Consider the following 23,577-nt stretch of genomic DNA (forward strand, 5'->3'; position numbering starts at 1 on the left):
CTGATGCAGGAAGACCTTACTCACCACAGCTCACAGTGCCCTGTTTCCTGGAGCCAGCCAGCTCGTTTCCGTATTTATCCACACACCAGCACTGCCCTGTGCTCCCGTGGCACTGTGTGGCTTTGTAATAGCCCTCCTCATTACACCGAGGTATGAATGCTCCTGAGGGAATAAAAGGTCCAATTTGAATCAGAGGTGCCCTGATACTCGGGGGCGATGCCCTCCAAGACGGAGAAGAGGGCTAACCTATTAGACCGGGTACTTCTTGCACAGCTAGCAGGGGAGAATGGGGCCGTTGGTTATTACTTACTCAAGATGACAAGTCCCTGGGTTTGCTCAAGGTTAGACAGGATCCCTTCTTTGATGGGTTCTTATGTTTCCCCTCTAAATGGTGAATGGGTCCTGCTCTTACAACTGGTTAATATTTTTTCAGTTTTACTGAGCTAGAATTGATGGGCAGCCTTGTGGAATGTCAACTGTAGGGCCAAATTTGACTCACATATACTGGGACATGATTACCACTGTAAGTTTAACTAACATCCATCATCTCAATGATTTAAAAAAAAAGATGTGTTTCCTTTGTGAGGAGAACTCTTAGGATTTACTATTAACAACTTTCCTATGTACCACACAGCAAAGTTGACTAGAGTCCTCATGCTGTACATTAAATTCCTAGTACTTATATGCCTTTCAACTGGAAGTTTGTACCTTTTGATCACCTTTCTCCAGTTCCCCCCCTCTCTACTCCCTACCGCTGGGGACTACCAGCCTGATGTCTTTTTCTATGAGTTTTTGTTGTAAACTTTTTTGGTTTATTTTTAGAGAGAGAGAGAGAGAGTACATGTGTATACGTGAACAGGGGAAGGGCAGAGACAGTGTGGAGCCCACTTCAGCCTCTGACAACAGAGAACCCAGTGTGGGGCTGGAACTCATGGAATCACAAGATCATGACCTGAGCCAAAGACGCTTAACTGACTGAGCCACCCCGGTGCCCCTGAGATTTTTAGATTCCACAGATAGGTGAGATCATACAGTATTTGTCTGACTTACTTCACTTAGCATAATTTCTTCAGGGTCCATCTGTGTTGTCACAATGGGCAAGACTTCCTTCTCTTATGATATACAATATTCTGTTGTGTATACACACTCACGCACCAATAATGTCTTGATTCAGTAATCCGTTGATGGACACCTCTGTTGTTTCTGTATCTTGGCTACTATAAATAATGCTGAAGTGAACATAAGGGTACATATATCTCTTCGACAGAATGTCATTTCCTTGGGATATATTCTGAGAAGTTGAATTGCTGGATTGTATGGCAGTACTATTTTAAAATTTTTCTTGAACCTCCATACTGCTTTCCATAGCGGCTGGACCAATTTACATTCCCACCATCAGCGTACAATGCTTCCCTTTCCCCATGTCCTTACTAGCACTTGTTGTGTCTGGTCATTTTGATGACAGCCATTCTAACAGGTGTGAGGTGTTATCTCACTGTGGTTTCTATAAGCATTTCCCTGATGATTAATAACGTTGAGCATCTTTTCACGTACCTGTTGGCCATCTGTATGTTTTCTTTAGAATGATGTCTATTTAGATCTTCTACCCATCTTTAAATCAGGTTTTTGCTTTTGGTTTGTTTTGCTACTGAGTTGAGTTCTTTATACATTTTGGGTATTAATCCCTTATCAGATATATGGTTTGCAAATGTTATTCCTCATTCTGTAGGTTTTCTGATAATTTCGCTGTGCAGAAGCTTTTAAGTTTGACGTAGTCCCACTTTTTTTTTTTTTTTAATTTAGTGGCTCGTGCTTCAGGTGTCCTATAAAAAATATCATTGCTGAGGCTCATGTCAAGAAGCTTTTTCCCCTATGTTTTCTTCTAGGAGTTTTATGGTTTCCAGTCTTGCATTTAAGTCTTTAATCCATTTTGAGTTAATTTTTGTGAGGGGTATAAGATAGACATCTAGTTTCAGTCTTTTACATGTGAATATTCAATCTTCCAAGCACCATTTATTAAAGAGACTAATAGTAGACCTATATACTTGTGTTTATTTTTGGTTCCCTTGATCTTTGTGTCTGTTATTATGCCATCATGCTGCTTTGATGATTACAGCTTCATAACGTAGCTTGGAATCAGCAAGTGTAATGTCTCCTACTTTGTTCTTAGGATTGCTTTGGCTATCTGGGGTCTTTTGTGATTCCATATGAATTTTAGGATTGTTATTTCTATTTCTGCAGAACATACCAGTGGACTTTTGATAGGGATAGCAATTAAATTGTAGATGGTTTTGGGTGATATGGACATTTTAACAATATTAATTCTTCCACTCCATGAACATGGGATTCCTTTCCATTTATTTGTGTTGTCTTTGATTTCTTTCATCAGCGTCATATAGTTTTCAGTATATACATCTTTCACCTCCTTGGCTGAAACATATCTGCAAACAAGGAAAATTGTACTTCTTTCCAACTTGGATGCCTTTTGTTTCTTTTTCTTGACTGACTGTGCTGCATAGGACTTCCAGTAGTATGTTGAATAGGAGTGGTAAGAGTGCCCACTTTGTCTCGTTTCTGATATTAGAGGAAAAGATTTCAACCTTTCACTGTTGAATATGATGTTGGTTGTGGCATTTATTATGTTGAGGTTTGTTCCTTTTATACCTAATTTGTGGAGAGTTTTTAAAAACCATGAATGGATGCTGGATTTTGTCAAGTGAATTTTCTGCATCTATTCAGATATCACCTTGTATTAATGTATCATATTGGTTGATTTGTGTATTTTGAACCATCCTTGCATTGCAGCATTAAATCCCATTTGATCCTTTTAATGCACTGTTGAATTTGGTTTACTAGTATTTTATTGGGAACTTTTGTATGTGTATTTAAGATACTGGCCTGTTTTTTTCTTGTAGGGTCCTTTCTGATTTTGCCATTGGGATAATGCTGGCCTCAAAAATGAGCTTGGGAGTGTTTCCTCTTCTTTGATCTTTTTTGGAAGAGTTGAAGAAGGTGTGGTGGTGTTAATTCTTTAAATGTTCACTAAAATTCACCAGTGAAGCCATTTGGTCCTGGGCTTTTCTTTTTGGGGATATTTTTGATTAGTAATTCAATCTCCTTACTAGTAATTGGGATATTGTTTTCCTGGAGTAAATACTACTTGGCCATGATACATTGTTATTGGAATACTACTGACTGAATTTACTGATCCTTTTGCATCTGTGTTACTAGGTGATTCACTAAGTGATAAAACTACATGCCTCTATTTCTTCTACTTTTTTTTATCATGGCACCCAATTCATGAAATGATTCAAGTGTTTTTCTTTGCCTCCTCTAGACATTTTGAATACATTTTCTTCTGTGAAAGACTTACTCATAAAAATATTTTGGGCCTCTTTTGGGGGGCGGTGAGGTTAGCATTTTGATTTTCATGAATTTCATGGTTTTTCATACAGGTGGGTCTTCTGTTTCTCTTCCGTAACTCACAATACTTGTTTCAACAAGGTTTTCAAGATTCTGTAAGTTAGCTTATAGCAGTGGTTGTCAAAGTGTGGTCTCAGGACCAGCACCTGCATCATTACCTGGAAACATCTTAGAAAAGCATGTACTTGGGCCCTATCCCACCCAGATCTACTGAATCAGAAACTGTGCTTTAGTAAACACTCCAAGTGATTCCAATACATGCTGAAGTTTTCTACTTTAGTCTTGGTCATTTTTTGACTTGAAAAGTTAGTGTTTGTTTTTTCATAAATGCATTTGAAGCTGTGAATATTCCTCTAAGTTTTTAGTTGCTTCCCTCTGATTTCAGCCCACAAACCTCATTTTCATTCAATCCTAAAAGTAGTTTTAATTTCACTTTTGATTATTTATACTCCACGATGTATGGTCTATTTTGTTTTTAATTTGAATGCCCATGAAAACACATTAGGAGATATCCCCATGCAGGAAATGATGTGTAAGAAGGTCAATGGTATTTTTATGAGTCAGCCAGAGTAATCTCTCTATGTGGGGAGATGTGATAAAGCAAGCTTGAAAACTAGGTGAGATTCAAGGTAGGACAAAGGTAGGCGTTTCATTGGTGTAAGCTAGGGAAAATGGAAGATGAGACGTTTTATCTCGGACTACATGCCTTATAAATGTCTCATTCATTATTAATGAAGCGGTAAGAAGATATGCATAGCCAATGAAAATAAAATTTAAAAACTAGATTTATACTAATTCTTTAACTACCTGTGGACCTTAGGCATATCACTCAAACGCCTGAATAACCTCCTACATGGAGAAATCAGATTAGTGAGCACAAGCCCTTGCACTGGACAGACCTATGGAAGTTGCCTTCAGATCAGAATGATACCTTTGTCTTTTTAGAACCTAGGTCCACATAGGTCAAAGTCACAACTTTGGGGTTCTTCCTGAGTCGAACGGGGCATTATCAGAAGTGGGAGGTCTGAGGCAACCCAAAAATCAGTAGAGGAGAAACTACCTGAGTTCACGGACTACTTAGACAATCTGTAAAATCAAAACAAAACAAAACTTGCCCATTTCTTCAAGTACACAGGTGCATGTTTGAAATGGCAAGCCGCTTAAGGGATGCACCTGCTTCTTAATGCTTAACAAGAAAAATTGTGAATTATTGTGTATTATATTGCCGCTGTCAGCTCTCTTTTTAAAAAGCAAGTAAACCAACCCAGACTCCTTTTTTGACAAATATATGAGGTTTACCAGTCTCTGCAATGGCCTGGTCTGAATGCCATGACCATCCCTTAGTGCTGGAGAAAGAGGATATGCAGCTGAAAGGGAACACTTCAACAAGCCAGCATTTGTTACCTTTACCTTCAGCCACAGACGGGCATGTCAGGGAAAAGCACAGTTAACATTCAGACAGAGAGGAGAAATGTGCACTATTTAAACAGATTTATGCTTTCCTCCAGGGATTATTATGCACATGAATCCAAAAAACACATTTAAGCACACCCAAGCCTTTGAACCCGATCTGATAAATATAGAAGAGGCTACAGCTCATCTTCTTCCCTGAATGGACAATTTGGTCTGGGGAATAATTCATAGACGTTACCGCTTGAACTAGGAAGGAACACTTTCATGCTCCATTCAACAGAGATTCTTGAGAGAAGAGAAAGCCGAGGTTTACTGGAGCCCCAAGTAAGGGAGGAGCGGGCAGTAGAGACGGTGTTGGATTCCCACCCTTGCAGCCCTGCCCACTAGTCCTGGGCTAATGGACTAGGCAGCATTTCTCAAACAGCTCGCCTATCCTCAGACTACGTCCAGCCAGCTGTCTGGGAATGAAGCGAGGCATTTCTTTCAGGAAACACTGTTACCTAATGGAATAACCATTGCTGTGGCTCAACATTACACGAGACATGGTTGGTTTAATTAGTTGTTCAAACGAGTGACAAGAAATTGTACTTACCCAACAGGCTCTTCCCCTTGCTCAGCTTCTGGATTCTGTTCATTTCATTCTGGCAAGGGAGACCTGAAAAATAATTTATGAAAGTCAGTTTCCAGATGGTGCAGGACATAATCTCTAATGATTGGCTTCACTCATGAAGTGAAATGTACACAATGACACACCTGGGACTGGAATGACTCCATATGCTGTTATTAAACAGCACAACAAATTCAGGCCATTAGTGTTACTAATCAAAAAAAAAAAAAAACCCTTACATCATGAGGTACTTAAATAGTATTTGGGGGCTACTTGCATTGTATAGTAATTGTTCTTCCTGCCACCAACTCAGGCAAATGCCAAGTGCTTCTAGGTGATCTGGTAATAGACATTTTAATCAGCTGAGAACGAGGATCACAGCATCCTCGTGGTTAAGTGTTCCAAATCCACAGACGGGAGCAACTCACCAATACTTAATCTAACCCAGGTCTTGCTACAGGAGAGAAAGAGGATGAGAATAGCTACTTCAGACTTACATAGGCCTCAAGGAACAACTGTAACATTATACAAACTTTGAAGCTATGTAAGAGATAGTAGCAGTGAGAATAGAAAAGTGAAACGTTAACTCTCAGCCTCCAAGTCCTCAATTATAAAACACCTGTTGCCATGAATGAGCTACAAAACTCAGTTCTCAAGGGAAGGACTGATAGAGTGGGAGCTGCATGGCCAATGAGGGCCTATTCTGTGCAGTTCTGTCTCCCAAGAGAAGAACTTATTCCATTCCAAGCCTAAAGAAAGATGGCTTCACCAGTTCTTGAGTTACCGTGACTTGCCTTGGCAGACCGCGTGGCTCTGGAAGACTCTGATACGGGCTCATGGGCCTCGAGCCAAGGGCAGAAGTATTCTGAGTCTCAGAACATTTACTACAGGCCCCAGACTTGCTTGGACAGAAGTAGCGTAAGTACCTGACCACCTTCTTAACATCTTTTACCCTGTGGAGTGCACGATGCCACCCGGTCTCGTTGCTGGTTCCTTAAGAAAAACTAATACGCTTTATTTGCCCCTGGGTTTAAGGTGCTTTCAGAGTGCAGGAGAAAGATAACAACTGAAAACAACAAAGAAAAAGGGAAACAGATTCCATGTTTGATGAAGTAAAGCATTTACTATGACAAATAAGGGGCACTTAATGAATTCTTAGAATGTACCAGACAAGGTTCTAGAATTTTGTCTTCATCTTTACAACAATCCCATAAAGTAGGGACCAATATTCTTCCTATTTTGCCACCGGAAAGCTCATCTTTGTGCAAAAACCGTAGGCATTTAGAAGACTGTTCCTGAAGAATGCAAAAGTCACCCACATTCATAGAAACACTGTGTCAGGGAGTTCCTCAAATGGTCCGATGGTAATTGTAAAAATTTTACTTCTCTTCCAGCAAGGAAACATGAATCAGGCTGAGACCTACTAAAAAGTACTGCAAGAAAACCCAACTCCACATGAAGAATTCTAACAGAAAACGCTGGCTTCTGAGCAAATGAAAATAGTTACCCAAGACTTAAGTAGTCAAGGGCTCTAATGAAAAAGACACTTGGGGTGCCTCAGTCGGTTAAGGGTCTGACTCTCGATCTCAGCTCATGTCTGTTGCGGCCCCTCACTGGGCTCCATGCTGGGTGTAGAGTCCACTTGAAAAAAAAAAAAAGAATCACCACACAAAAAGGACACTCCAGTTCAATGCAGATACAAAGGCTCAAAGACATAAGCGACACAGAAGAAAATTAAACACTTAAATAAAGGAAGGCTGTATCTGAAGCAACAAAACTGATGTGCAACATGTATATAACTGATGCTCCTGAGCAGAGACTAATCAATGGAACCAAATGTTTAATTCCAGAGCTCAAAAATGCATGACATAGGGGTGCCTGGGTGGCTCAGTCGGTAAGCATCTGACTTCGGCTCAGGTCATGATCTCACGGTTTGTGAGTTCAAGCCCCGCATCAGGCTCCGTGCTGACAGCTCAGAGCCTGGAGCCTGCTTTGAATTCTGTATCTCCCTCTCTCTCTGCCCCATCCCCATTCATGCTCTGTCTCTGTCTTAAAAAAATAAATAAAATATTTAAAAAAATTTTTAAAAATGCATGACATATCTCAGGAAAGTGTTACGAACTGAGCAAAACTAAGACATGTCCTAGGAAATTCATGTCCTTAAAGGGAACAAAAATTAGTATGGGTTCATATTATTCTATAGCTAAACCCAGTACTAGGAGAGTAAGTTTAATCTTGGCATCTTTGTTTCTGTATAAAGAAAATACCAATATTTACAGATACTCAAGTGCTAACTCAAGGAATACAATTCCAGTGAGAATTTTTGAAGAAACTTCAAAAACTCAAACGTAATACTAAAGAAAAATATCGAAACCAGTCAATAAATAATCCTACCACATGGAAAATTTTAAAGTGCTCTCTCAAAATTTTCTTGGACCGAAGAGGCATTTAGAGCCTTTATTGTAGGACATCTACACATTAATCATAGTAAAAAAAAAAAAAAAATCCTCACATACCTAATACCTATGGTCTATAGCTAAAAGGGTGCTTTGGAGAAAACTTTTAGCCTTGAGTACATGCATTAATCAAAAGGAAATGAGGAAATGTGGGGGTCAAACAGAACTCCCAGGGCTGGTTCTGGGTCATGGAGGAAGGTGGTAGAAATCCAACAAAAATAAAGAACCTAACTTAAGAAAAGGAGACAGGCGCACCTGGGTGGATCAGTTAAGCATCTGACTCTTGATTTTGGCTCAGGTCATGATCTCAGTGTTGTGAGATCAAGCCCCATATAGGGCTCTGTGCTGGGTGTGGAACCTGCTTGGAATTCTCTCTCTCCCTGTCCCTTCCCCACCTGCCACTCTGTTTCTCTCTCTCCCACAAAAAATAAAGAAATAATGAGAGAAATACACAAAATGAGTAACAAAAAAAAAATGAACTATAACAAAATGACTTCTGTTGTAGTTTGATCAACTTCTCCTGGATACCATAATGTGCCACGTGATGGGGTTCTGGCCTCCTTCAGCAGTTGCTGAAAGGGCAGCACATCCAGGGACATCCACACAGCGTGGTGACCAGCTCTGTCCCTTGATAAAGGCAGTAACCTCACACTCAGGGTCCTGGCATTACACCTCCAAGAAGCACTAACACGGAGGCTTTGCTTACTTAGGCTAAGCCTGAACCCTGGCTGAAGGTTACATGATTTTATATGGACTCAAGCCCAAAGCTATCATTAAACTTAGAACTCAATCACTCCAAGTATTTCTATTAAAGTAAGAACATGGCTATTATTTAACACAAATTTGAAGTATTAGCTGATGTGATTAGAAAAGAGAGAGGAGGTATAAAAAGAAAAAAGAAAAAATTATCACTATTTGCAGAGGTTATGATTGCACACCTCAAAAATCAAAGGAAACCAACCAGAATAATTATTATAAACAAAATGAGAATTTAGTAAGGTGGATGCGAACAAGATTAATACTGAAACCACCAGCAGTGAGGAACTATAATGGGAAAAAAAAATCAATTTCCTTTCCAAGGGCAATAAATAGACAGGAAGTACAGTATCTATGAGAACAAAACTTAAAAATGTAACTCTAGGGGCACCTGTATGGCTCAATTAGGCGTCCAGCTCTTGATTTTGGCTCAGCTCATGATCTCACAGTTTTTGGGTTTGAGCCCTGTTATGGGTTCTGTGCTGACAGTGCAGAGCCCTCTTGGAATGCTCTCTGCCCCTCCCCCACATGTGTGCGCACGCTCTCTCTCGCTCTAAATAAATAAAAACCATTAAAAAAATATAACTCCATTGGTTGATAGATGCTGTTCTACAATAAAAGGATTCTAGATGGAAGAAGAGACGTATAAATATGAAGAAGTATTATATACAATAGAGGAAGCATTCAGATGAGAGGAGGAGGATAGGTTAGTCAATACGTGACAAAAAGGTAACTGAACAACCATTTCCAGGAGTGGGGATAGGGGCTGGGACCATCTCTGACCATACATCAAAAAAACCAAAAGTGATACAAGATTTCAATAAACAACCAACCAACCAAAATGTGCTGAAGAAAACACAAACACAAGAGAATCATGCACCTTCAAACACTGAAGGTATTTGGTACCTTTACCTAAGGTACCCAAAGGTACACGTTACCTTTCTAGACTTAATGTAAGCCTTATGGTTGCTAAAAAACCATACAAGATGGAGAAATTTTACACTCTTAAATTGAAAAATGTCTTCCTAAAAAAATGGACCAAGTCAAAGTTGGGGAAAAATATATTTGCAATACACGTGACTTCAACAGTGCTAATGTCCTTCATTGAGAAAAAAAAATTCCTAGAAACATACCAAAAATGTACAAAAAATAGGAATTTCTCAAACACGAAGGTGTTCAATCTAAGTTATAATAAGAGAAATGAAATGAGACCCATGAGGAAATGTAACAGCTTGTCCCTTAACTTGGCAGTGACCACAAGGTTTGGCTCCACCGTGGGGAACTAGGTATTCTTGGAGAGCGTAAACATGGGTACAACGTTTTTGGAAGGCAAATTGGAAATACGGCTTAAATTTAAAAATGCACCTGCCCTGTGACCAGTAATTCTTTTAGGAATGTCTCTTGTAATCCTGTAAACACGTACATGAACGCGACACCACGTGCCCTTTTTTAACGCCCACATTTTCTGCTCTGGGGGTGCACCGATTCTGAATACACGCAGGCATACACACATGTATGATTTAAATACTCTAATACTCATAACCATCTCCCTTTCCTGGGCAGAGGTTCTGACAGCCATGCCTGCAGAGTGCCCATGATACCTGATTCAGGCGGAGGCATATTTTCCTGGGACCTGGGAATGGAATTCAAATACAAGCCAGCGTCTGCTAGCTGTCGTGCGCCACACTTGGGCACAACCCCAGGAAGCTAAGGCAGAAGAAGCAAAGCTAGACTAGGTGGCTTCTCCAGCAGACTCAGGGCTCCTGCCCCTAGATTCCTGAGAGTCTGTAGGTGGACTCTCTTGTCTGACTTTCCAACAAATTAGAGATACTCCTGTATTCTTTCCACATATTCCTCAAATATTGCGTCTTTCTGGAGTTAGTGGGAGTTTATAACCGAAATCTCCTTGTCTACAAGATTCAGTATAAATCTGTATTTATCCCAGAGAAAAGGACAAGGGGCTTTCTCTAAGGGGAACATGGAGAACTCATGTGACAACGGGAATTATGATACTCTCACATTTGTACAGTATTTCTCACATTAAGGTTCTCACAGTGACCTTGGGAATTCTATAGCAAAGGTTCCGACACCCATTTGACAGATGAAAAAATCGAGGCACAATATGGTCAGGAGATCGTCCCAGAGGGTGACTGAAGTAATGGACTCTACCATTATGCTCTTGAATTTTCTGATATACCATGAGACGAGTGGAAATAAAATAGAAGAAAAGAGCCTTTGGGTCTGCCATTATCAGATGAATGCTCTACTCTCTACTTGTGTTCTTCTGCCTGATCTCCACCCAGGGCTCTCCCCAGTATGTGATATGTGGGCCTTCCTTGCCCAGTGTGGCTGCCCTGAACTTGGGACCCCGCCTCTCTCCCGCCTTACCTCCAGGCTTCTGGAAACAGTAGCACCACTCATTGTTGGAGAGCTTGCCATCCTTGAATGAGTCACAGGAGTTGAAGAGAGGTTTGATACAGGGCTCATACTTATCCAGGTAGATGGCATTGATCTCTGAGTGGTCAAGAAGGAGGTCATAGTTCATATCTAACTTGTTAAACATCCAGCCCAGAGAGTCCTTGCAGATGGGCAGGATGCTGGTGTCAAATCCTGCAGAGAGAAGGGCACATCTCAGTGGCCACCCAGCCTAGATCTTCCCATCCCAAGAAGAGGCCCAGGGCCCACCCCACCTACAACCTCCCCTGAGACTATTTCCCTCCATGGGTGGGTCTCAGGGGCACACTACTAGAAGATACTGTTGTTTGGGGGTTTTAAATAAGATAATTAAAAATGCTCTTAAACAGAAGTCAGCATCTGAGGAAAATATGTTTCAAAGGGAACAAGTCCCCCGTACTAATTTATGTGTGATGTAAATAAGAATTTACATTTACTAGGCTTGCTTAAAACAGGCTATGCCCAAAAGGAAGAGTACAAACATGGTGCAGAAAAGAAAAAAACTTATAATTCTGCAAAGTATACTTTTATATTTAGGGGGGAAAATATGTGAAGAACCAAAACAAAAGAAACTATTGCAAAAAAAAGATGATGGCAGTGAAATGAAACTATATAGCACAATCCAGAAGCACTGATTATGTCCCAAAGGACTGTTAAATCCAAGCCATTTGAACATTAATGGGAAAACAAGCCAGGTACCTGCTTCTGTTCCCTATTCTTCTTTTCTGCAGTCCCCTCAAGAGATACATGATATGGAATCCAAATTGAGTCAGACAATAATTTCTTTCTTATTTCCCTGGGGGAGGGGGGGTAGTTTTCTTAAAGAATTACTTGTTTCCACAATGGAAACTGTACGCCCTAGAATAATAACACTTTGCTTAACACTCAGGATATTGAATCTACTGTAGACAACCCCCAGAGAAGGCATGCCCCAAATCTAAAATTGGTCTTTCTGTCAGAATCAAAAGCACTATGCAATTTCAAGTCATTCCATAAGCTGGATTTCTAGAAGTGGTTTCAGATTCCCAGGAAAAATTATGAAAAAAGTTCATTTTTGTGTAATTTAAGGTATTCCTCTAAGCACCTTATTCTTAATCATCTCATTCAACCCTTCTAATAGGCCTATAAACTGGTATATCCTCTCTACTTTACAGATGGAAGAAAAAAAGCTCAAGGCTTAAGCTACTTGCTCAAGGTCATATAATTGTGGAGCTGGGCTTCAAACACAGGTGGCCCAGCCCTGAGTCTACATTCTCTGTCCCTCTTCTCCCAGGGCTGCCTCTACTTCATGTGATGCTCCTACCCTGAGGACCTCTAGTTAGCTTGGGTGCCACATGCTTGAGGACGGGCAGGGCAAGGGAGTGATACGGTGACTACAACTGAGATCCTGATGGCGTCGGCCACCCATTCCCTGCGCATCAGGTTTCTATGTGCATTACCAACCCCTGCCTGCAGAATATGAAACGTAGCAAAATGCACCCACCTTTGTGAAAGCCTTATTTTTTACAAAGAGGTCTTCCCTGTCTAGGAACCAGTAAGGTAAGTACAGCACCCCTATCTCTGAGCTCTCACGAACCCTCTGCTTCTCCTTACTGTCAGTGAATATCCATTAGATGCTAAGCTCCTTGAGGGCAAAGACTGCTTTGTTCCCTTCAGTAGCCTCCACCAGTGCAGGCACATAGTAAGTTCTCAGTAAAAGTATTTATTGAGAGAAGTTCTCTAGCTACTGCAGAGTTTACTCCTTTAGACATAGAAGTCAATTTTGAAATTTAGTCCTATTGATATCTTAGAACGTGTCTTAGAAAACATCCCCCTTTTTAAGAGACATTAGGGGACATAATGTGGCCTCTTCTTTGAAGGCCATGATTGAACAGTCTCTATGATGAGGATGTCCTTAGGGGCTACTGAGTAAAGCAAGATCATTAACTCTGACACTAAATGGCTCCACAGTTATATATAGAATATTGTATGTAATATGCATCAACATTATAGGATATTAGTATTTTAATACATGGGAAAGAGGGGCTCACTGCTGAATGACCACCAAAGAGAAGTGCCAAACCGGTTGGACAGTGGGTCAAGCCCACTCCATACCCAGTGGGAAGATACTAGAGAAAAGATACCGACACCTGGTATTGAGGAATGAAGAGGGAAAGACAGCAGCCCTTCTAGTTGACCCCAAGCATAGGGGACTTAGAAGGTTCCATGGTTTCCTCTTCAGAAGTCCTGAACTGATAAAAAAACATCTCTCCCTCTTGCAGCCTTGTGGCTCCTGAAGACTCACTTCACTGCCACTGCTTCAGGACATCAAACCTAAGAGCCTCTTCGGGGACTCAATTTGCTTCTGGCCAAGGGCAGGTCTTTTGCCAGCTCCCTAGCTGTCTATAGAAGGAGTCTCCTGGGACTGGAGGCTGCAAGGAACAGTTCTCCTCACATCAATCTGCTCTTCATTGAAAGGTTATTCAGAAAGCCCAAGGGCCCAGCTGCTCCTCGTGGATCCCAGGGAAAGGTTCTTTTAGACCATCTGTGCATTAATTGTCCACTAACTCTCAAGGAAGCCTCCGGCAGGAATGGAAAAAAAACACTCTTCCTTCCTCTTTCCCACAGACTCAGCCACCTGAAATCACCCTTTGGACACTTCAGTGTTTACTTCTCAGAAATGACCATTCCCTTCAAATAAAAGATCCAAACTAGTTAAACAAGTGTCCTCTATGTCAGTATTCTCTACCAGTATCTACAGCTACGAACGGCAAAGAATAACCAAAAATGAAGGTGATCATTCTGATTTTGGCCAAAGACCAGATGCTGATTCAGCTTTGGATCCCAACAGTTGCAAAACTCCACGTATGGGAACACGTGTGTTATTGAGGAAGACATTCTGAGCCAACTGAAGAAGCCTACCCCTAATGCCCTTTGAGTTCAAGGCAGCGAGAGAGTCCATCAAGGTACAAAGATGCGGACCCATTCTGAGTTTTCTCTGTAGCTTATGATGACGCTCTGAATACAGGCTCTGCAAATTCACTGGTGGGGAGGGGGAGCCCTTGCCTGGGAGTTTCTATGGAAAACAAAATGCAGTCTAACGTTCACAAAGATAAGTTATCAAAGATGTGTGATACATATGTGTTGCTTATAGTAGCTGAACATTAGGAGCAACTTTAACACTCCAAAATAGAGGTCTAATTACATAAATTGTATCTATAACTTGGGAATCTATGTAGCTATTAGAAAGTGTAATAGTACTCAACAACATAGGAGGTCATAGTATGCTGCTAAGTGATAAAAGGTCATAAAACAACCTGTGAAGTGTGTGTGTATATACATATACAGACACCTAGATTTTCTTCTCTATGGCAAGGAAAATAATTAGAAGTCTATGCCACAACATGCTAACAGTTGTTAAAATGGTGGATTTTTGTATTTTTATACACACTGAATATATTTTCCAAAATCTCTATACTTAAAGTATTATAATTTTGTGGCCAGACTTTAAAACATATAAGATGTTATAGAGAGGAGGGGGAAATGCTTTGGAATTAAAGCAAATACCTGAAGTTGCTTTGTACATTTCACATAATGTTTCTGTGATTACTCTAAAAAACCATTAAATCAATACTATCTAGTAACTAAGGGAATGTGATATTTAAAATGAAATAAATTAGCGAGAGCAAAGTTGGCCTTACTGCCTTGGGCTGCGTCAGAGCTGGTGGGCTTGATGACCCGGTTGGCGTCCTCATGAAGGGCTCCGAACCAGTCTTTCAGCCGAGAAGCAAGGTTCCTCAACTCCTTGTCTGTGCAGGCTGCAGAAAAGCAAATGGAACAAACAGTGAATCCATGGACTTTCTCCTCTAGTTAGCTCTCTGCCCTCAACATGCAATGCCATCCACGAAGCCACGCTCAAAACAAACCTCCCTCTCCAACCACGACACAACTCCTTACCCCCACTTGGAAAACAGGCCAAAGATACAGCAATGACAGGTAAGGAACGTGCCAGAGAGCCTAGACTCCCCGGGTAAGCAGCATTGTTCAGAACTGAATCTGGGCTGCCTCAGAGCTGTTAAAGCAAATGCTAATGGTCTCACAGTTGTTCACCAGTCTCCAAAGACCCCAAAAGATCCTTCTTGCTAACCCAATAAAACTTGCTATTGCAATTTGCCAGAGACCACATTTTCCACTAAATTCATGCCAAGAGAGATTAAAACTTGGGAATAGCCAATGTCCTTAGTGAGAGGCTGCCTGGAACACTAAAAGATCCCAGTAATGGCAGACTATCAATGTTGTTTTAGCCCAAGGTTGGGATTGGTGCATGTGGCCTATTTTGCTGGCCTTTTGGCAGACTGAGCTGACTTTCCCCTAAAGAGAGATGGATGCCTTCTCCATGCAAGTGTCCTTTCTCTTGCAGCCCATCTCTAACTACCAGGCTCATCTTTTAGGGTGCAGCATACGAACTGGGGCCAAGGAATACTCCTTCTGAGAACAAGAAGAAAACCTGGATGGATGGATGGACGGACGGACGGACGGACGGACAGACGGTGGGGTACAGGTTCTGTGAAGGTCTGATGGAGTGCTGAAGTAAGGGTTGAGGGAAGAAATCGATGAAGGAGGAACAATGGTGTGGGAAAGGGAGCTGATTTCCCCTACCTCCCAGATTTTGCCCTAATTCTGGGTATAGAGACTCCCTACAAAGGGTCCAGGCAATGGCGCACTTCCAAGAGGCAGAAAAACCAGCCATTCACATCTGGAGCACCAGAAATTCAAGACCTGAGGGGCCAAACCCTCAGTAAGAAGGGACAAAGACATGAACCCCACAACTGTCACTTTTCTCAGATTCTAAAGCTACAGGGACAGACAGTGCAGAAGCTAAGCTAAACACCATTATAGGGCAAGGCCAAGTTCTGAGTATCTTGTGGAGCTGACAGGATGCAGGTTAAAGCTGGACTCTACCAGTGAAGAGAGATCCCAGAAAATACCCCAGGCTCACCCCCAGAAGGCAATGGGGCAGTCATGAATGAGTAGACTGTCTTGCCAAAACTCCAGTCCTGCCTTCAGCCAGTGCAAGCTCTCACTAAAGAGAGCCTCCACCTGCCTCCACAAGAAGAGAAGAGTATCATTCAGACCCTCTCCTCATTTTTCGAATCCATGTCTGCTCTCGGGAAAGCCCATTTTTCCTTAGCCTGGGATTTGGGGCTTGATGGGGAACAGAGCCAAACTTCCCAGACCCCAGGTGGGAAAGGCCTCCCTGACTCTCCGTTTGAGGGGGCTTTCATAGCTGTAGGTGAGGTGAGTAGAGTCTTACTGCTCGCATAGCTGTGCTCCTCATTCTAGGCCAGGATCTAGGTCTACACTCTACAAAGCATGGAGGGATGCCCTCTTTATACTCACATAAGTAAGGACCTCAAGACACTCAGCCTTCCTTTCAACAACCAGGATGTGACTGTATCTTAAACCACTGGCCAGGAAATGGCACTAAGCATTGTCTTTTCAGGCAGCAGAGTATAGCAGCTCTGGGCTCACAGTGCCTGGAATGAATTCCAGCTTTACCACTTACTGGCTGGGTGGCTCAAACAAGTCACAACCTCTCCACACTTCGGCTTCCTCATCTGTAAACCCAGGATATCATTAAGTCAGTATAAATGAGACCAAGTATGTAAAGGGCTTAGCAAAGTACATGGTACATAACAATTGTTCAGCATGTGCTATGATTTCAATTGCCACTGCTATTATTTTTAAATTGAAGGTTTATAGGTAAGCTTAAAGCAAACATCGCAGCATGCAGAAAACCAGCACGACAACTGTGCCTCAACAAAACTGGCTTTGGCCACATAAGAAATTGGGAGACATGGATACTTGCAATGGATACAGTTGTCATTAGTCAGATGTGGCTATTTATATTAACACTAATTTATATAAATAAAAGATGCCCGGGGTGGCTCAGTCGGTTAAGTATCTGACTTCAGCTCAGGTCATGATCTTGCAATTCGTGGGTTCGAGCCCCACGTTGGGCTCTGTGCTGACAGCTCGGAGCCTGGAGCCTGCTTCGGATTCTGTGTCTCCCTCTCTCTCTGCCCCTCCCCCACTCATGCTCTGTCTCTCTGTCTCTCTGTCTCTCTCAAAAATAAACATTAAAACATTTTTTAAATAAAGACAGTTCTTCGGTTGCACTCACTCCATTCCAAGTGCTCACATGGCTGGGGACACCGTACGCGATCATACACAGAGTGTTTCTTTTTTTTTTTTTTTTCAACGTTTATTTATTTTTGGGACAGAGAGAGACAGAGCATGAACGGGGGAGGGGCAGAGAGAGAGGGAGACACAGAATCGGAAACAGGCTCCAGGCTCTGAGCCATCAGCCCAGAGCCCGACGCGGGGCTCGAACTCACGGACCGCGAGATCGTGACCTGGCTGAAGTCGGACGCTTAACCGACTGCGCCACCCAGGCGCCCCTACAGAGTGTTTCCATCATAGCACAATTCTGTGCCAGATAACAATGGATGAAGTTAGCTATCCCTTGGGATTTCCAACTTCTTGGAGGTTCATCATGATATGTTCTACCTCTACTCCTTCCCTTTGGTCTTTAAAGATGGGCTGAGGAAGAAGATCCCATGCCTGCTCAAGCCAGGAGCCTGCATCTCACACTAAGCCACACACACAGCAAGGAGAGGGCAGGTTCACACTGACATGTGGACGGGTCCCAACTTGGAACGTTGGGATAGGGTGCTCACCTTTCTGACTTCAGCTCATAAGGGAGAGGATGTGGTCTGTTTTCCTGATAGGAGTGAGATGTGGGCTCTAGAGTCAATCTCACATTTGAAAATGGAAAATTAAATACCATCTATTTCTTCTCAATTGCCATGCACACCATCTATTCTAAACGTTCTCCGAGCAGAGAAAATTGCCAAGTCAACTTGCAAAGGAAATGAATCCCCATCTCACACTGCAGGATAAATTAGTCAGTCATGTTTAACTAAACCCTGACAGATGTGCAGGTAATCTATATCTTTAGAAGGCTGTTGAATTTCCCACAGGCTTTCCAAAGTACACAGGCTCTGGATGGCGGATGGAATCAGGCGCTGGAATCTTAAAAGAGAGAATCTGTCACTCAGGGGGAAGTGCACAAGCAAGATGCCACTGGCTTGGGTACAGAGAGATCAGAAAGCCAGAATGGAGACAGGAGGCACTCAATTACTGGGCCCTGTTCACTCGCTGTGTCTTCCACCGAATGGTCCGAATGGGGAAAAAGTCAGGCACAGTTGGCCTGAAGCTAGATACATCCCAAAGAAAAAAATAAAGATGACAGCCTGCAGAGAGCTGTTTGTTCAAATTGGGTATTCTAGCCAAAAAAGACATGCCAGCAATGGGGGGTAGGGAATGCTCGCCTTTTAAGGGGCCCGTCGTAGCCCCTGATAAAGGTATGAACTGAGGATTGATGCTTTCAGAAGTGGAGGCTTAAAGGGCACCTCCCACACGCTCCATTCCTTTCTGGGGAAAATTAGTTTTGGGGGAGAGAAAACCTTGATAAAATCACATCCACCTGCCATTCTCACATGGTGCCCTGAGGTGGACCACTCCTTGTGCTTTCTCAAGAGGGGGTCTGAGATCTCCTCTCCTCTCCTCCTGGTCAGAGAAGCCTGATACCCAGGCCAGGAGCATCAGAATCCCCAGAGGACTCGGTTCACTCATGCAGGCTAAGACCTGATCCCCCTTGCCCCTGGGTTACCTTCCTGAGTGAGTGAGGCCAGCCACTCCTCTTCACGTCCCCTCCCTTCCCTTCGCTTCCCTCCTGCCCTGCACTGGGGCTTCAGCTCACTTTGAACTACCCTCATTCTCCCAAGTGTCCCTTCTTGTTTCCACAGGTTACTCCCCATGTTGTTGACAGGCCCTCAATCTGCTCCAGCATGGCTGGGGCACAGGCAGCGTCCTCGCCTCCTCCTGTGGTCAGAGAATGGCACCACCAGGCACTCGCATCCTCAGGGCACACACCTGGGAATTATCCCGGGATCCCTAAAAAAAAAGTTTCTTGCTTCTTGCTGGCTCCACTGCCTTCATTCCAGTCCTTATCACCACTGCTACGCGCACCAAAGAGGCTGGATCAGGATCCTAACTGGTTTCCTGTCTTTCCCCCCACTCTCCCTTCTCCATCCAGCAGTCAAAGCACTCTCTTTCTAAAGTGACGTCACTTTCCTGCTTAGTTAGCTCCTTCAGAGCCTCTTAATCACTCTGCAGGTAAGTCCAAATCCATAACGTGACCTGTGCTTCGATCGCAGTGCCCTGCCCTGCCTCTGGTCTCCCTCTTCTCCTCGGGGCTCCCTGCTCCGCCCTGTCCTTTGCAGAAGCAGCTCCACCTGGGGCACCCCTCCTCGGTGTCTTGCTAATATGCAAATTTCTCGGATCTCTGCTTTTAATGTGTTTCCTCTTCTAGGGCTTCCCTAAGCCTCACAAGAGGAGGGTTTCCGTTCTGTGTGCTTCCAGCACCGTCACCTCTCGTTCACTGTCCACCTTCCCCTCTAGATGGGAGCAGCGCCCGGGGCGTGGCTCACCTCAGGGGGGCCAGCATCTTAGGCAGCCCGTTCCTGGCATAAAGAATGCTGTTGATAACATACTAACTCACCGAGCGTAATAACCCTCTTGTTGCCTTTTGCAAACTTCCATTTATCCATCTGCAAAATGGCATAATAAAGCTCAGCTCATAGCATTACTGCAGGGAATGAGAGAGTATCAGTAAAACATAGCTCACAGCTACTGGAGTAGAGCAGGGACTTAACAAATGTAGATTCCTCTTCCCGTATCCCAACTGGCTGCATAATGTGTTATAATTTTATCCTTATGTTTTTGTTGAAGCCTGAGGAGATGCTTGTGATATAAAAAATAATACCTCTCCTTCACTTATTTTGTAGGTGGCTTGGTACAAATTAAGAAGGTTCGACGTGCAATATATGTCTGCCTTCTCCCGCATAGAAAAGCTCCATAACCGAGGGTTTGGTTTGCCTTCTCTGTGTCTGTATTCTCAGCCCTTACCAAGGATGGATACATAGTTTTTCAAAATATATGTTTTTAAAAAAACAAAACAAAACAGGAAAACATGAATACACTGGTTACAAGCTCCTTCAGTCTCACAGCTATCAAGTGACAGAGACAGGATTTAGATCCAGGCTGTTTTCTTGCTGGGCAGCCCTGGGTGCTGGACTGGCTCCTTGCATTAACTGGGCTTGAGGGGAGCCAGCAGTAACTGGGGCAATTAATAGACTTGGTCCATTTTCTGAGTTGGAAAAAAAATCCAAACATCAGGCCTTCACAGGTACAGGAAGTTCTGCCAATGATGCAGGTGACGCAGCTGGCTGAGTATTAGAGGGATGAAATCAGGCTCTGGTTTCATTAGCTCTGGCGTGAGAACAGCGGTCCTACGGAAGGAACACACAGCCTGCTGCCTTCCTGTTAGGCTCCCAGGAGCGGGGATCACATGTGCGGCCGCTGGGGCTTCATTAGAGAAAAGTACAGTGCCATTGCACATTACTCCAGTGTGTACAAAAAGACAGCTTTGTCCCCCAGGAAAGCCCAGCGCTCAGGCAGAGAAGGGCCCAGGTAATTTGGTGGTCTCCCAGTGGACTTGTCCTGTCTCCTTGGAAAATATGAACAAAATGCAATAAGCAAGTGTAAATAAGGCACATGCAGCCGCCGTGGAAGGTACATAGCCCAGGGAAGAAAATGTGATCACTTTTCCCACCTGGGCACCCTCTCCTCTCTCCACCCAAGGCCTGGAGCTTTAAGGGGCCTCGAGCTAGACTGGATTTGACTGCAACAGTGTGCCCGTAAAGCGGGAGTACATCATGAGTGACCCGGCTGACAGGGGCGGGAAGGAGGTACCGGTACCTAAATACTATAGGGCAGAGATGGTGTTAACAGGATTACTGCAGCACTAGTGACGTTTTGAGGGAGGAAGGGAGGGGTGCTTTCATTTATTAGTATTTGGTCGTGGGGCAGGGAGCCCGGGAAACAGCTACTGAAGGAGAGAAAGGGGCACTTCTTAAGTGAGTATCAGTCAATGGGTCCTGCCTGTCCCCAGGCCACCATCACACCACAGTCCTTATCTCCTTCAGACAAAGCCAAGGCCTAGAAAAGAGGGGTGGGGAAGTTTCAAACAGGTGCTGGTTTTGGAAGTGGGGAGACAGAAGCCAGGCAATCCAAGCTTCTTGGGAAATGGTTCCCAAAGGTGGTAACTGGTGTTCCAAGCTGGTCTCAGCTTACTGATAACTTTGGTGGCTGAAGGACACTCTAGAAAGGCCTCTCAGAGGATTACACAGAAAACCAGAAGGCAAGGAAATAATCAGAGGGATAAAAAAAAAATATTTGGAGTGATATAAAAAGTGGAGGTGGGGGCAGAAATTCTGCATTCAGAGCTGTAGTGTTAATATCTAATAGAGTGAGCAGGAGTGTGTGTGTGTGTGTGTGTGTGTGTGTGTGTGTGTGTGTGTGTGTGTGTGTGTTTGGATGTTAAAATCCTAACTAAGCCACATTTGAACACTCAGTTGTGGATGTTTGAAAATGGCAAATCTGACACACAAGCATTGTAGGCGATCTGTAAACCTCTGCTAGGGCACCAATTACTGGTAAACTCGTGTAACTCCTGAAATCCTTCAGCTAAAGAGCCGAGGAAGAAAACACCCCACCTGTCACATGAAGCCACTGCGTTCTGCCCCTCTAGCCTTACCAGTGCTTAGCTCAGGGTTCCGGAAGAAGTTAATATGAAAACAGTTAGAATTTAATTTAAACTTTAGTGCCTCTGAAGGTAATTAAAGAGTTGGGCCAGACCGGAGCTCTCTCTGGAGCAGGCCGGGAGGCCTCTCAGAAACCAAGACTTGTGAAAGCAATCTTCTTCAGCCCTCCTAGGTGCTGTTGTGCTTAATTACTTAATCAGAGCAACACTGGATCAATGCACTCAGAGTGTGTGCAATTAGCATCTCCTGCAAAAAGTCCAGCTGAGCCGTTTTTAGGGCAGAGATGAGGGGATGAGCAGAGCCCAGGCTGGAACAAACACCAGGATGCCTTCCCAAGCCGCTCAGGAACACGCAGGCTCGATGCCACCCTCAAGTACGCGCAGGCTCCTTTTCCCGGTAGGGACCTGGGCCCCCGTGCTGTTGGCGCACACAGCACACGGCAAGTGCCCCAGGATAGGGCTGTTATGGAACCAGGCTGGAACGCTGGCGGAAACACCAAGCGGCACTCGGAGATCTTGGTGGATCGGAGATTTATTTACCACCGGCGGGCTCAGAGGAGACCGTTTCTCCAAAGATCTGAGCGCCGAATGCAAGTGAGGAGGGTAACTTACAGTTGTCAGCCTCCGTATCTGTGGGGGTTTTCGCGCACGCGGCAAACGAAGGAAGAAGCACCCGGAGGAAGGGTCTCCAAGCTAGAGACCAGAGCGTGTTTTAGTCCCGTGGGCCATCTTTGGAGCAGTACTTTATTCACTTCTCCAACAGGGCAAGTGTGTGGGAATGGAGCGGACGGGGGCTGTACTTCACGGGAGCTTGAAAGAGTGTGAGACCGAGCAAGGCTACAGTCCCCTGGGACCATGGACCCTAGTAAACTGGAACTCAAAGACGTGAGGGTTGATTCCGCTTAGCAGGGTTTCAGAAGCAGTAACCACATCCTGGTTAAGGGGATCCTGGGGCAGTAAGAGGGCGTTAACTAGGCTCCGCAGAAAGATGGAGCTGAGCTCGGAGGCCTGCACTGCCATCCTGGCTGAGGCTGGACAGGTGACCTTCCCACTCTTCAGCTTCCTCATGTGCATATGGAGAAGGAGCTCATAGGATTACGGGAGGACTGCATGGGAATGCACTCAAGTGCCCGGCATCTCGGCAGCGGGTGGCTCGGATACCGTTTGTGTTTGTGGACACGGCGTGACACAGTGATCCACCAGAGGGAAGGTAGGGAAATCAAGATGACACATGCCGCATTTGCACCTGAAATGACCAAGTGAAGCTAGCCAGTTAAATGGCTAAAGAGAGATTCAAATCCACATCTCTTGGGGCATCTGGGTGGCTCAGTCGGTTGAGCGTCTGACTTCGGCTCAGGTCATGATCTCTCAGTTCGTGAGTTTGAGCCCTGCGTCTGACCCTGTGCTGTCAGTTCAGAGCCTCTGGAAGTTCGCTTGATCTGCTCTCATACCATAGCCCCAGGTGCGTGCACCTGTCCTTCCACCCAGTCCTCCCCGAAGGCACAGGGCCCCTTCCACAAGATTAGGATCAAGCAGCTGAGTGCACGGCAGGACCACACTCCCTCCCAGGCACATGAACAGGGAACAGGCGGCTGGTGCTGTGGCTGAGAGCCCAGGCTTGTGGCCCTGACAGCCTTGGGTCTGTCTGAATGCCAGCTTCGAGTGTGTGAGCTGCTGTTCTCCACCTAAGTCCATGCTCTTCTTGAAACTTCTTTTTTTCTTCCATACATAAAACAGGGATACTGAGGGGCGCCTGGGTG

The 23,577-nt window shown here is 44.1% G+C and overlaps 1 protein-coding gene and 1 long non-coding RNA gene across 2 annotated transcripts in view; one reads left to right on the plus strand and one right to left on the minus strand.

Annotated features, from left to right (window-relative positions):
- LOC124515941 (uncharacterized) overlaps nucleotides 1-14,769 on the plus strand; it is a 252,499-nt gene extending 237,730 nt beyond the window's left edge. Inside the window, exon 8 of the long non-coding RNA XR_006962935.1 lies at nucleotides 13,371-14,769. This is a non-coding gene — a long non-coding RNA (uncharacterized LOC124515941). The remainder of the gene's footprint in view (nucleotides 1-13,370) is intronic.
- SPOCK1 (SPARC (osteonectin), cwcv and kazal like domains proteoglycan 1) overlaps nucleotides 1-23,577 on the minus strand; it is a 514,360-nt gene that overhangs the window by 716 nt on the left and 490,067 nt on the right. Inside the window, exons 6-9 of the mRNA XM_047085004.1 lie at nucleotides 14,790-14,906; nucleotides 11,044-11,265; nucleotides 5,429-5,491; nucleotides 25-162 (exon numbers count right to left, since the gene is read on the minus strand). Coding sequence (XP_046940960.1) covers nucleotides 25-162; nucleotides 5,429-5,491; nucleotides 11,044-11,265; nucleotides 14,790-14,906 — 540 coding nt within the window. The remainder of the gene's footprint in view (nucleotides 1-24; nucleotides 163-5,428; nucleotides 5,492-11,043; nucleotides 11,266-14,789; nucleotides 14,907-23,577) is intronic.

This window comes from Lynx rufus, unplaced genomic scaffold, assembly GCF_022079265.1.
Source record: "Lynx rufus isolate CCGP_SWC_20201006 ecotype Redwood Valley unplaced genomic scaffold, mLynRuf1.p SCAF_1, whole genome shotgun sequence".
In the NCBI taxonomy this organism is placed as follows: domain Eukaryota; kingdom Metazoa; phylum Chordata; class Mammalia; order Carnivora; family Felidae; genus Lynx; species Lynx rufus.